The sequence below is a fragment of the Malus sylvestris genome, chromosome 17 (assembly GCF_916048215.2).
Source record: "Malus sylvestris chromosome 17, drMalSylv7.2, whole genome shotgun sequence".
NCBI lineage: Eukaryota > Viridiplantae > Streptophyta > Magnoliopsida > Rosales > Rosaceae > Malus > Malus sylvestris.
The window spans coordinates 8,507,609-8,521,661 of record NC_062276.1 but is presented as its reverse complement, the minus strand read 5'-3'; the positions used below and the strand labels follow the sequence as shown (position 1 = coordinate 8,521,661).

The following is a 14,053-nucleotide window of genomic DNA, read 5'->3' as shown; positions in this document are numbered from 1 at the left end:
ACTAGATCTTAGTACTAAATATCTAATGGTAGTGATTTTAACGCTCATTATTTAACCTCCTAGACTCGTAGGATGTGTGTCAATGATTCGCTGTTGAAAGAAAAGAAAAGGAGGAGCTCCTACTGAATTTAATTAGTGTCCAATCACAACTGGATACATGTCCAATTTTTTTTCAAAGAAATAGAACTTGAACCAAATCAGACACTTGGAAGTTTTAATTGGATAAGAGCATGAGCCCCTCCTTTTCTTTCAGCAGCCAATCGTTGTTCTTCAATCTAGCATGCAACAGGTCATCTGTTACTCCTGCTTGCTCAATCCATTACCACCTTGATTCATATTTTGTTCTCTCAACTAAAGAACCACGTCCTGTGTCTCGAACCCTCTCACGCAGCGGAACCACCGCCATCACCGGGTGCCGCAACCCCTCTTTGCCACTGAGTATATTTGTACCATAGAAAAGGTAAGGGAAAAAAGTGGGTCCTTCTTTTTTACTACTTCCCCTTGATCTCTGCAAAAGCATATTGTAGTTATGATATTTTATTTAAATCCGTGATGATTTTGTGGTGATTTAGTTTGTTAAATTCACACCAATTTTCCTCAGAAGCCGAAGGTACAACCACGAGTCCATGGGAAACAGGGAGTCCGATCGAGAATTGCTTCATCCAATTCAGGGAAATTGAAATCGGCAGAATCACCTTTGAGATAGGATTTAGACAACCATCGATGCTGACATTTACTGAAGAATTTACGGTTCCAGTCTTACAAGTGGAACCTTCTGTATACTTTTTAACTGTAAATACAAATAATTCAGTTTGGTAAATGAAATTGATTGCATATCATGCCCGATTTAAGGTGAAAAGAATAACCTAGTAAAAGTTTATCGCTAACCAAGAGAGGAAGTACCATGTTGAAGAAGATTAGCCTTTGGCTGTTCCCAAAATGCTACGGAGCTTTTTACACAGTCTGGACATTTCCTTGCGTCTGAGTGTTAGACCTTGTAAGCCCTTCTTTCCACCCTCTCTGACGAGCCCTAAGCTCCCATAGTGCAGTCTGTTTACGCTGTGCCTCTAACGTTGCTTCAGCTTTCTCCCTTGCTTCTTCACATGTTTCCATCCCTGAACTGCACTTGTCTGCTTCCTTTTGATACTGGGATGCAATCTTCTTCGCCTCCAGCAGAGCCATATCAGCTCGTTGCTGACTTTCCAAAGCTTCAGCTTCCCGAAGCTTCAACTCCTCAGTCAAAAGATCCACAAAGTTCTTTTCAGTGTCCTCGTTCACCTCTGGGTCATGCTTTGCACAGTCTGCATAACATATGACAAATAAAATAAATGGAGTTATAGACAAGGCAAAGCATATAAGAATAAAAAAGAATCCGAAATTTTAAGTAGGCAATCAATCACCACTTTGCACGTCAATGCTACTTAAATCTCCATAAGGTTGTTTCAAACAAATAAGCATCAGAGACAGAAATCCATCCTTGAAAGCGAAATCAACAACTTTAAAAGAAATATTGAAAGGAAGACAAAAGCAGAGTTGAGCTCATTTGTAAACAATGATAATTGCACATGGAAAGCAGGCCAGATCGAGTGACAGTCCCACAAAAGAAAACTACTAATCCACGAGCCTTTGAGGCAGTCTTAACTTCAGACATTGTAATGAGGAGAAACCACACAACTGACACAGTCATCTCACATTATGCCGGAAAAACTGAATACGCGCTTACAAAAGGGATTTGAGGAAATTAAAGTAAACAGTGAAGAGTTCAAAGTGAAAAATTTGTCCAAATATTTTGAGATAATATTACTGGGATTGGATGATATATTTGCTACATTATTATCCAACATAAACATGAGAAAGCATGCTGCTTTATGGCCAGGAGAAGCTTTATGTCAGTAATCTCACAACCCATTCAATCTACAACATCTCACACACACACACACGCATATATATAAACACATAGAGATATAAAGCAATCAATTATATTACTACCCAATAAGTGCAGATAAACTTCTACATGAAAGAAACTAACCTGCAAATGAAATGTTGCTGAGTCCTGCAGAAGAAAGAAGAACCAATATAAGTATACATCTGATAGTAATGCAATTCAACTAACAGTAGCTTTAAAAGTCCAAACTTTATGACCTGGATGCTGAATTCAACACCAACCCAGAAAAAAAATGATGGATTGAAATAAGTGAATCCAAAGGAAATTTGAGCTTATTGGCATCAAATCAGGACAAAATGTGTAAGACCCAACAAAACAAAACGTGAAAAAATGCAAGAGATTTAGTCAGATCTGGTAAAAATGGATCACGGGCAAGGGAAGAAAGAAGAGTAAATTACCAATGGGAATGGAGAGGAGAGGCTGAGAAGAGCAATCGCAGGTGCAGAGAGGGCAAACGAAAGAGGAGGAAGAAGAAGAAGAGTGGGAGACGGCGGCTAAGCCCTCCATGAAGTGCCAGTATAGAGGTGGGCCCACTATGTACCCGGCTATGCACAGCCCAACTATCACCAGCCCCGCCTTCAGCACCGCCGGACTCGTCGCCATCTCTCTCTCTCCTCTCTCTCCTCTCTCTCTCTTAATCTCGGCTTTTTCCTCAGCTTCTGAAATCGAATCGGAAGTAGCGGAATTGGGAGTCAGCGACGTCGATTCTCAACGGTTCGACTGCCGGTGTTCAGTTGGGACTTGTGGAGATCAAAGATGGGTGCTTTCTCATCTGTGAGAGGCTGTGACGGTGATTTTATTTTTTATTTTTAAATTTAAATTACACTGTTTTGACTTTTGAGAGTGTGATTGACAAGTTGGAATAAAATAAAAGGACAAGTTGGTCCAACTAGGCGATGCTACGAGGAAGCGATTTCGGTTAACGAAGGTTGGTCGAGTTAGTAAAGATTTGTGTTAGGTCAACATCTAGGTTTAAGTTTTAGTGTTGACAATTTCTTTTGATGTGCAATTTATAAAAATAAAAAATAGAAGTTAAAATCCTTTCAGTAAGTTCTTAAATAGTTTTGTACTTTAAGGGATTTCTAAAAAAATAGGAAGGTCATTTTAACCGTTAGATTAACTTTTAATGAAATTGTGTGGTTGAGATTGTGTGACGTGTGATTTAATCTCAACTACACAATTTTATTAAAGCCAATTCAACAGTCAAGAAGGTATCCCTACTTTAAAAAAAAATAGTGATCCCTCCTGTTAAATGATATATGTAGATGATCCATCTCTAGGATGAAGTAGCATCCACCCCGGTTAAACTTTCTTTCAAACAAAAAAAGAGAAGCTGTTTTAATTTACAGATTTATTTATTCATCTTTTAAAGTAAATCGTTTTCCCGTTTTATTTGTGTTAAGTTGTGTTTGGGTTAAGCAATATCTGTAATGTTTAGTATGAATTCTCATAAGCTTATGTTGCGGTAAAAGTTAAATGAAATTAAAATTTTATGTGGATTTTGTAGAATTTTTTCATGATTTGCTAGTAAATTTTGAGTAAAAAACTCTTGTAGACAATGCGATTGTTGAGTCTCGCAAAATCTTATGCATGCACACTTGAGAAAAATTATTTTAAACAATTTGAGAGTAGTCTAAGAGCGTCTTCAATAGTGTATGCAAACCCAATAAGCATTGTTGTCTACTTTAAAATGCATGTGCAAATTTATCCACTTACGGAGCCCAAAATGTAATCAATCGAAATTACGTCGGTTTTGAATAAATTTTGAAATTTGTAAATTCATTATTTTAGCCAATTTTTGAAACTAGTGTGTTTGATATTTGTGTACATCATGATGTATGATTAACAGTTTTCAGCAAGTGATGAATGTATCTAAGTTTTTGTCGGGTTTAAATATTTCCTTCTTAGTTTAAAGTAAAAATATCGATTTGTAAAAAAAAGTTCTCTAATGATACAATACGGTGATATTAAGTTTGAATTTCATCGATCACGAAAAACAAGAAGATTATTAAATTAAATTAAATTAAATTAAGATTGTTTTTTAAGGATTTACCACGTATTCCGAGCAGTGAGAGTCGCACAGAAACTGGTGGGAAACATGGCGATTGAGTGACTCTGTGCCCCTCATCACTCAACCGCCCGATTCCAACACTGGCATCGACGGCCACCAACTCTGATAATGGCGATGGAAATCCCGATGGATGTGATAAAGCAGGTGCAGATCTCGCTTCGGAAAGAAGCGGAGCTGTCGTCGTACGACCCGGACGACACGCCGCTGCCGAATCTACCTTTTGTCGAAGAAACACTAGCGGAGTTGGATCCATCCCCGCCGTACCTGAGGTGCAGGCATTGCAAAGGGCGGCTGCTGAGGGGCGTTCAGACGCTGACCTGTGTCTTCTGCGGCAGAGAACACTGCAAGGACCTCCCTCCCGACCCCATCAATTTCCGGGATACTTTTGGGTACCGTTGGCTGCTCCAGTACCTGAGCTTAAGTGGATCGGTATGCGACTTGATTTTCTATCTTTTGTTTGGTTGATGAGAAAATTGAGATTAAGATGGGGAAATAAAATGGGGATTCCTTTTGTTGTGTTTGGTTGATGGGAAAACTTGAAAGAAACGGAGTTTGAATTCTCAATGCGTTTATTCAAGAAAAATCACCACTTTAACAAATTATATGCTTTCTTGCTTGTGGATGATGAAAAAGATTGAAGCTTTGATTGTTTTAGTTTGCTAAATTTGTTTTACCAGCTTATTCTAGCCGCCCAACAGCGTAATGATGTCGAAAATTCTTTATCTGATTCGAAGCTATTTATGTTAATCTATAGTGCATGGAAAATTAAAATGGTTGAAGGTGATTTTGAAATAGTACATAGTATATGATGTGTATCACCATCTACTTAGTACTCGATATTAGGCAGATCACACTCGAAATTCGTAGGTGCTACCGATTTGTAGTCCATTTATTCAGCAACCATATCATCTAAGTGGGAAATTATAGTTTTGTCTGCCTATCGTTTGTTTGCTAGAAATGAGGTTTATTGTCCCCTCGTCAATGTAGAGACTTTGAAATTAATTTTGTGGGGCTTCTTGAATACTTGGTAAAGTTTGAGACTTTGGTTTGCAGGAGGTAGTGGATTTACCTGTTGGAACAAATGAATTAAACAGAGCACAGACTGCGCGGAAGGATGAGTTAAGTCTGTCTGATCTCTTAAATCTTGAAATAAAATGGACCTCTAAGCCAGAGAAAACTGAGACTGATCTCCCAAATGAGATCCCCAATCTCCTCAAATTTCCAGATTTGGCTGGAGTCAATCCCGACAACTTTTTCTTTGAAGGAAAGAAAGATGGTGCTTCGAGTAATTCCGAAGAGTTGTTCGGGTCTAGCACACAGATTGTCGGTAAAGAGAGTTTCCAAGGTCATGAAACTCTTAGGTTGTTTGAGAATGTAAAGCCTTTTGAGACAGTTGTGCAGACTACTGAAGGAGAGAGTGGTGATTCTAGTTGGGCGGCAAGTTTTCAGTTTGCTGCTTCTGAATCACAAGCTTCTGGAAACCTTCCTCAAGCTTCTGAAATCCTTCCTCTAGCTTCTGAAAACCTTCCTCAAGCTTCTGAAATACTTCCTCGAGCTTCTGAAAACCTCCCTCAAGCTTCTGAAAGCTTTCCCCAAGAATCAAAATCCCTTGACCCCTTTGTGGGTTCCACGGTGGATCTTTCTGCCCATTCTGCCCACATAGGCACAGTATTTGGATCTGTAGTGGACTCAACAAATGAAAAATCAAACCATAGTGTGACTGGGTCTGCATCCATGTCCTCCGACTGGTTTCAAAATGATCTGTTGGGCGTTTCCAACTCTGGGTTGTCTGGAGGGCCTGAACGGTTGGAAATCTTTGCTGAGATGAAGGGTGGAATAGCTGAAAATGTGAATAACTCTTTTCCTGATGGTGTCGATTGGGTTCAAGACAACCAATTGCAGATCACTAGCAACAAGGATCTTGATAGTAATACTGTTGTGGAGAATCATGATTCACTTGATGCTTGGAATGATTTCGCAAGCTCGAGTAATGCACCAAATGTTGTGGATAGTTCTGTAAAACAAAGTGGTGTCGATTGGGTTCAGGACAACCAATTGCAGACCACTAGCATTAAGCCTCTTGATAATAAGACTACTGATGCGGATGATGATTCATTCGACGCTTGGAATGATTTTGCTAGCTCGGATAATGCATCAAATCTTGCAGATAATTCTGTAAAACAAAGTATTAATCAGATAACATCTGTTGACCACACTTCAGAAATAAATTTGTTCGGCACTAGCAACTCCAGTGACTTGGATTCTGGTAGCTTTTTGCAACCAGATTCCTCAGCAGGAGCATTTAACAATTCCAACAGTTCAACTGTAGTGGATAGAGTGCAGCCAGAGCCTTCTGTATTAGACAGGTGCGTGTATAAGCCAACTTTTATTGGTGCTATTATAGCTGCAGAATCCTGTTTCGAATCACCGTGGAATGCCATATTTGCCGTTTCCAGTAATCTAATACGTGAAGCTTCATGGAAAATGCTTGTGCTCATTCTTTAAAGAACCTATGTTAACTCCTTTTTCTGTTGCGTGTTTAGGTTGGCTGATGCGTGCACTAACGATGGAAAAAAATCTGAAGGTCTGGCGCAGGGCGGACATGTTTCCAGTGTAAGAGCAGGGTCAAAATCTGACGATGTGGAGAGAATAATGTCACAGATGCATGATCTCTCGTTTATGCTCGAAAGCACTCTTTCAATCCGTCCCAAGCAAGACAGATTACATCCGCCCTCTAAAGATTGAGACGTAATTTATTTGTGTTTTTATCATGCAATGTTTGTTGTGCATCATGTAATTCTAGTTTTATATGTTCCATTTGTTCGCAATTTTGTATTTTATTCTTTATAATCTTATGTAGAAATCAAAGAAATATACTGGAAGTTTTTTCTACACGGCGATCGGAATGCCTGTGATCGGACAGTATGTGTATTTTAACCAAAAGGCAGCAAGTGCAGAAAGAATTGAAGAAGAATATGAAATTTTACACACAAAAAAAGAAAGAGTTGGGAAGGCGGGGTCTGTAGGACAACCGTGTGACCACTCCAAGCATCACAGGGCTGTAAGTGACGCTCTGTTCGCACGGTCACGGTTCAAGTAAGGTATGAATTGTGAGTACGGAAATGACGATGTGGGAATGATGTTGTTGTGCTTTGTATATTTTTGCTGCTCACAAGTCACAACTATCTGCCAAGGTTTTGCCTTCAATTCAACCACATTGAAGCAACTACCATATAAAAATCAAGGATTCCAATTCAGAAAGAGTATACCTATTGAGAAAGGAGAAAGCTGTTGATAAAGCTGTAAGGAAGATTATGGTGGGTTTGGAAGCAGAGGAAATGAGAAGTAGAGCTTGAGAACTTGCAGAGCAGGCAAAGAGGGCTACTGAGAAAGGAGGATCATCATATTCTGATTTGAATGCCCTAATTGAAAGTGTTGAAATCTCGTGATTAAAATGTTGGAGCACACATTTGGATGAGGCTTTACTTGATGAATATTTCAGATGCCTTTTTAATCGAAATGGTCCCTCAGATTAGTACAAGTCTTTAATTTTGTCCATAGCAATGAAAATCAATAAATGTAGTCCTTACGTTTGAATTTCCACCACCAATGTGATCCTTCTGTTATGTTTCCATTATAACTCTGTTTGTTTGCTGATCTGGCATATACATGGGACTATAAATCTAATAAAGCAGTGCCACATGAATTATACAAAATAATTAATTCTTTTAAACTATTTAAGGAGGTGTAGTCAAACTCGAATTTGAGAGAATTTTAATAGACTTTACAATTCTAGTGTAGTCAACTAAAGGATTTTTAAAAGTGAAAACTAATGAAAATGACTTTAAAACTTTGAGTTTTAACTATAAAGACAAAATAAAAGGTAAAATAAATAGTACCAGTATTGACTTTTTAATGTAAAAATGTGGTTTTTTGTTAAACTAAACAATACCGGATGGTTTTCGTTAAAGTTCCCTTTTTAGAATCAATGAACATCTAAGTGTAGTCAGTCGAGATTTCAATAATCATTTTTAAAGTCCATAAAAATGTAGGTGTATTGAAAAGCTAAAGATTTTGTAGGATTCCATTAAATTGTGGATTTTGTAAAATTTAAGAGTGAAAAATGTATATAACCAAAACCAAATAGAATCCTATCTCACACCTGGAAATTTCAAATTCATGAACCTCTTTGAATGTCTGACTCTCTCATCCTCTTACTGCCCGCTGACCACTTTGTTTGTTTTATATTCTTCCTTCATCTCTAAAATTTTTCCTTCAATTTTCGTTGATGGGTCGCATCATTTATGGATAGAAATGATGTTGGGTTGCATAATTTCTCATACGTAGTAGTGCTGTTGGGTCACAATTTTCACATCTTCATTTTTTATTTCCACGCAGCAATCGCTTCTTGTTCTTTGTCCTTTTTTCCACTTACCCTTTTGAGATTTTTCCGAGTTTTTTCTAATCACAGGGGCCCTTTGATGGGAGGAGGATTCTCTCCTCCTTTTTTTCCCATACACTTCCATTCTTTCCCTGTTTGTGTAGTCACGGTTAAACCACGTGTTTTTGTTACGGTTAAACCACGTGTTTTTGTCTTAAAAAAATCAATGTAAAATGTTGACATGGCTTAACCGTGACCACACAAACAGGAAGAGGATGAAAGTGTATGGGAAAAAAGGAGGAGAGAATCCTCCTCCCCTTTGATGACCGTTGTTGTTTTTGCACGTGTATTATACCTGAATTTACTAACTATGTACGTATATTATACACGAATTTAATAACTATGCATGTGAATGTGATTAGGAGAGTTATTTAATCCAATTCTCAATTCTTTCTTCCCTAATCCGATTTATGAGATTCATATCCGTCAAGTCGTGAAAATAAAATAAGTCAAGAATAAAAAAAAAACATTTTATTCTCTTCTCCCTCCATTTTGGTTTTGGCAAGATGATTCAAAGTATATTTCTCTTCTGTTTAGTTTACGTTAAGATCTGTCATCTAAACTTACATTAAATGTATCCAAACTTACTTAAATTTAGCTCGTTTGAATTGCTTTTAAAATGACTAAATGCGTTTATGATGAAATTGATTTTGAGTTCCAAAAAAACTTGAAGTGCTTTATGGAAGAAGCACTAGTATGTGTTTTTTGCAAAAATCACTTCAAGTACCTTTCCAGTATCCACTTAGGATTTTACTAAGGATTGGTTTCAAAAATATTTTCATCAGAAACACTTTCAGTCATCTTAAAATCACTTCCAAACAAGTTTTTACAGTGTTATTGTCACTCCAAAATAATCAAACTGCACTCCTTTCATAAAGAAGTTTATGAAAAACATAACACTACAGAGAGCCGCATAATGATTTTTTGGGAGAGGCAAAACAACTCCCTAACATAAATGACAAGTTTTGATTTAGTAAGTGTAATTTGACGCCTTGTGTTGAGTTTTAAAGTACAACAGCAGGTATGTATCTTTTACCTAACATAAATGACAAAGAGACATGTGTGATTTGTTAATCCTTAATTGTGGCTTTTGACAAAAATAAAAAATAAAAAATTCCTTAATTCTGGCAAGCCGATAACTTTGAAATATTTTTATTTTTTTTTAATTTTATTTTTAACTAATGATTTCTGAAATTGTCCAAAGTCTTCATTTGATCTTTTAATTTCAAAATTAGTCAATGCCGTCTCAAAAATTGACATTCATAGATTTCGTCAAATGTTATGCTGATGTACTGACTAGACACACATGTAGGGCCTATGAGTCCAACAATATGTTATCAATTTTAGAACATCTGTGATAAAAACTGTTGAAAAAACAAAAACAAAATTTATAAACGATGATGATAATGCTGAGAACGACCATCTACTGCCAGAATGATTCACTACCGTCGTTAGCTACCATCTCGACAACATGTGAGAACATTTGAAGAACCCACATCTGGTTCCTACTTTCATATGAAACCACTCATTTGGTATACCCAAACAAATATAGTTTTGAAGAGATTCAAGACTCATGTCATGTATCTATGGTAACTCTATCTACCATTTGACATCCCGTACCAAAATTAATATATTTTATTCCCAAATCTTGAAAAATTACGAAAATGCACCTAACAGGTGGAAATCCTACGTGGATGTTTGAGTCCTTATCACTCTTTATCACTATGCACATATTTCTAGGTAGTACATTTACTTATACTCTGACATCACGTGTGAAATGGGTTCAATCTCACTCACATGCGCACTTTTGCATTTAGTCACTTTTAGGTTTAAATTTATTCACATTTTTCACATCATCACATTTTATGGTTTCGTCACCTTCTTAGTATCGGCCAACACAGCTTGATTTGAAGTTCAGATGGACATTCCGGGTCGGGGTGTGTCATACCATCCATTGATTTTCATTTATAGGGTTTATGAGTGTTGTTTTTGTGTGATTTGTTTTCTTAAAATTGGTTAATATTTTTACTGAAATTTTCTAATTGGAAACAGTTTTATAGAAAAATTAGTTTTCCATTCTTATTGCAGATGATGATAACAAGGGCGACATAGTAGTCATTCACAGATGCAAGATTTGATATATCTACAGGATGGAAGATGCTTGTTTTTCATTTGCACATTTGGATGCTCAGAAGTAAAAGATTGAGACTTGATTAGATATTAGTTTTGGTAGAGTTATCTTTGAATCTGTATTTGTTTATAGTACTACCATGTAACCTTTTTTTAGAGGAAACAATAGTGGTTTCATTTGATATTTTTGATAAGATGTATCATTTGAATGTTGTGTGTGTGTGTATAGATTTTTTTTTTTTTTTTTTGAGTAATTCTGCCCCTCTAGTCCTGTCGGAAGTGAGCAATTTCATCTGGTTCTCTAGGTTTTGGTGCTCTGCAACAGAGCCTAGTGCTGTGTTTATGCTTATCATTAACAATTAACATCCTTCTAGTCTTCTTTCTCGTGGGATTTTTTAAAGATTCCAAGGCCAGAACTTTCCTAATAATTTCGATATGGAATAGGAGCTGATTTCAAGGCTTTGATTTTTTCTTTTGAGTCGGAACTGATTTAATTCTAATTTTTTTTTATGATTCTCTAACTCTTATGCATGAGTGCTAGCATTTTAGAATTGGAACTGACAATTAGCACAAGAGTTAGAGAATTATGAAAGGTTTCAAGGCTTTGATTTTTCAAGGTCTTCTGTTTGGCTCTGTTGTTCTCATCTTCTCCTTTGTTGAAACTGATACATCCAAAGAGAATAAGAAGGGTTAATTAATTATTAATTAGTGCATGCAATCTTTTTTTCTTTATGTATGCTAGCTAGTTAAATATTAGTTTACGCTTTGGTAGATAAGGTCTTTTTTGTTTTCAACCTACTATGTGTCTCAATTTTAAACAATTGCGCATTATCAATATGGTTACACTTTTACACATTCGACGTACCTATGCACCCATTACATATGTACAGTCGACCAAACCACGTGTATGTACTCGATTATTAAATTCGTCATAGAGTACAGGAATTTGAATTTGTTTTCACTAAGTTTGTCATAGTGTCACAGTTCGTAATTAATATTGATTAATTATTAACGTTATTAATATTTTCTACTATCTAAAATGATTTGGTTGTCTTCATAAATTTTTAACCTTGCACCCTTTTAAATCCGCCCCTCCCCTCGCCAATTCCTGGTTTCGCCATTGCTTTGAATGATCCAAGGATCACAGGGTTGTTAATCACGCTCTGATCGCACGGTCATGGTTCATCCACCAGATTGAGGTTCCTGTCTCCATAGAAATCAAGGATACAGAGGTACAACCGATAGAACAGATCCTGTTCAAGTACGGTTGTGAATTGTGAGTATGGAAATGACTATATAGAGGCTGTTCTGGTTATAACCATACATTGTTTATAAACCTTCCATAGTTTGTTTACTTAGTCGACTTCTATAGTTCTATATATAACCTTTAATTCATGCATCACAAACGCAAACCATTACCCTAATACTTTACTTCCTCCATCTTCATTTCTAAATCCCAATCATGGGTAGCCGAAACCGTGAGTTCCACGTCTTCTTGTTCCCTTACATGGCTCACGGCCACATTGTACCGATCTTAGATATGGCCAAGCTATTCGCAGCGCAAGGAGTGAGGACAACCATAGTTACAACTCCTCTCAACGCTTCAACATTCTCCAAAGCCACTCAGTCAAGCGAAATCAATTCCGGCAACGTCAAAGTCGAAATCAAAACCATCAAGTTCCCTTCTGTAGAAGCCGGTCTACCAGATGGTTGTGAGTATCTCAACTCACTCCCCTCACCAGAATTATCCACCAATTTCCTCAAAGCAACAAGCTTGCTCCAAGAACCGCTCGAGCAGCTTCTGCTCGACGAAAAACCTAGTTTCCTTTTGGCAGACATATGTTTTCCTTGGGCAACTGATGCAGCTGCAAAGTTTGATATTCCGAGGTTGGTTTTTCATGGCACTAGTTTCTTCGCCTCGGCTGCCTCATATAATATGAGCAAGTATGAGCCTTTTAAGAACAGTTCGTCCGATTTGGAACCTTTCGTGATTCCGAATTTTCCTGGTGAGATTACGATGACAAGAGCCCAAGTGCCTGCTTTTGACAAGGAAAATATTGAAAACGACTTGACCCGGTTGCTCAAACGGGCCAAGGAATCTGAGCAGACGAGCTATGGAATTGTTGTGAACAGTTTCTATGAGCTCGAACCGGTTTATGCAGATTATTACAGAAACGTTTTGGGGAGGAAGGCTTGGCATATAGGCCCTGTTTCTCTATGCAATAGAAGCAATGAAGAAAAAGCACTTAGAGGAAAAGCATCTTCTATCAACGAGCACGATTGCTTGAAGTGGCTTGATTCAAAAGAACCCAATTCGGTTGTTTATGTGTGTTTTGGAAGCATGGCTAAATTCAATGCCTCTCAGCTTAAGGAGATTGCAATGGGGCTTCAGGCTTCTGGGCAGGACTTCATTTGGGTAGTGAGGAGAGGACAAGATGATGACATGGAGAAAGAGGATTGGCTGCCAGAAGGGTTTGAGCATAGGATGGCAGGGAAAGGACTAATAATAAGAGGGTGGGCCCCGCAGCTTCTGATTCTTGACCATAGGGCTGTTGGCGGGTTTGTAACTCACTGTGGGTGGAACTCGACGTTGGAAGGGATTGCGGCTGGGTTGCCGATGGTGACGTGGCCGGTGTCGGCGGAGCAGTTTTACAACGAGAAGCTGGTGACCCAAGTGCTGAAGATAGGTGTTGGAGTGGGTGCTCAGAAATGGGTTAGTCTTGTTGGGGATTTTGTTAAGAAGAAAGCTGTTGATAAAGCCGTAAGGAGGATTATGGTGGGTGAGGAAGCAAAGCAAATGAGAAGTAGAGCTTGGGAACTTGCAGAGCAGGCAAAGAGGGCTATTGAGAAGGGAGGATCATCACATTCTGATTTGAATGCCCTAATCCAAGAGTTGAAATCCCGTGGTTAAAATGTTGGAACGCACATTTGGATGAGGCTTTACTTGATGAATATTTTAGAAGGCTTCCTAGCCAAAATGGTCCTTTAGATTGCTATAAGTCCTTAGTTTAATAGCAATGAAAATCAATAAATGTAGCCCCCTATCTTTGAATGTCCACACCAATGTGATCATTCCGTTATAACTCCGTTTGTTTGTTGATGTGGTATATATATGGAACTATAAACCTAATAAAGTGGTGCCGATGAATTATACAAAATAATTAATTCTTTTAATCTATTTAAGGGGTGTAGTCAAATTCGGATTTGAGAGGATTTTAAAAGACTTTAAAATTTTAGTGTAGTCAACTAAAAGATTTTTAGAATCCATAAAAATCTAGGTGTAGTCAATCGAGATTTTAATAGTCATTTTTCAAAATCCATCCAAATCTAGGGGTATTAAAAAACTAAAGATTTTGTAGGATTTTATTAAGTTGTGTATTTTATAGGATTTGAGAGCAAGAAGTATATATAACCAAGGCCCAATAGAATCCTACCTCACACCTTTGGATTTCAAATCTATGGACCT

The 14,053-nt window shown here is 37.6% G+C and overlaps 3 protein-coding genes and 1 pseudogene across 4 annotated transcripts; 2 read left to right on the top strand and 2 right to left on the bottom strand.

The window, feature by feature from the left end:
* Positions 1-708: 708 nt before the first annotated feature.
* On the bottom strand, positions 709-2,763 carry LOC126612327 (uncharacterized). The gene is made up of 3 exons (XM_050280721.1): positions 2,344-2,763; positions 2,030-2,053; positions 709-1,301 (listed from the first exon to the last, which is right to left on the bottom strand). The coding sequence occupies exons 1-3, from the start codon at positions 2,546-2,548 to the stop codon at positions 955-957; spliced, it is 576 nt and encodes a 191-aa protein (XP_050136678.1). The 5' UTR covers positions 2,549-2,763; the 3' UTR covers positions 709-954.
* Positions 2,764-3,989: 1,226 nt separating this feature from the next.
* Positions 3,990-7,622, top strand: LOC126612307 (uncharacterized). 2 transcript variants are annotated; one of them, XM_050280696.1, is made up of 4 exons: positions 3,990-4,445; positions 5,070-6,382; positions 6,560-6,764; positions 6,877-7,622. In XM_050280696.1, exons 1-3 carry the CDS (start codon positions 4,125-4,127, stop codon positions 6,759-6,761), a joined length of 1,836 nt encoding a protein of 611 aa, XP_050136653.1. In that variant the 5' UTR covers positions 3,990-4,124; the 3' UTR covers positions 6,762-6,764; positions 6,877-7,622. The 2 variants fall into 2 exon arrangements, with proteins under 2 accessions (XP_050136653.1, XP_050136652.1); XM_050280695.1 differs by having other exon boundaries at positions 6,560-7,622.
* A 4,048-nt stretch (positions 7,623-11,670) lies between these two features.
* Positions 11,671-11,858, bottom strand: LOC126612752 (small nucleolar RNA U3; annotated as a pseudogene).
* A 157-nt stretch (positions 11,859-12,015) lies between these two features.
* LOC126612311 (scopoletin glucosyltransferase-like) lies at positions 12,016-13,721 on the top strand. The gene has a single exon (XM_050280702.1). The coding sequence runs from the start codon at positions 12,050-12,052 to the stop codon at positions 13,496-13,498; it is 1,449 nt and encodes a 482-aa protein (XP_050136659.1). The 5' UTR covers positions 12,016-12,049; the 3' UTR covers positions 13,499-13,721.
* The last annotated feature ends 332 nt before the right edge of the window (positions 13,722-14,053 follow it).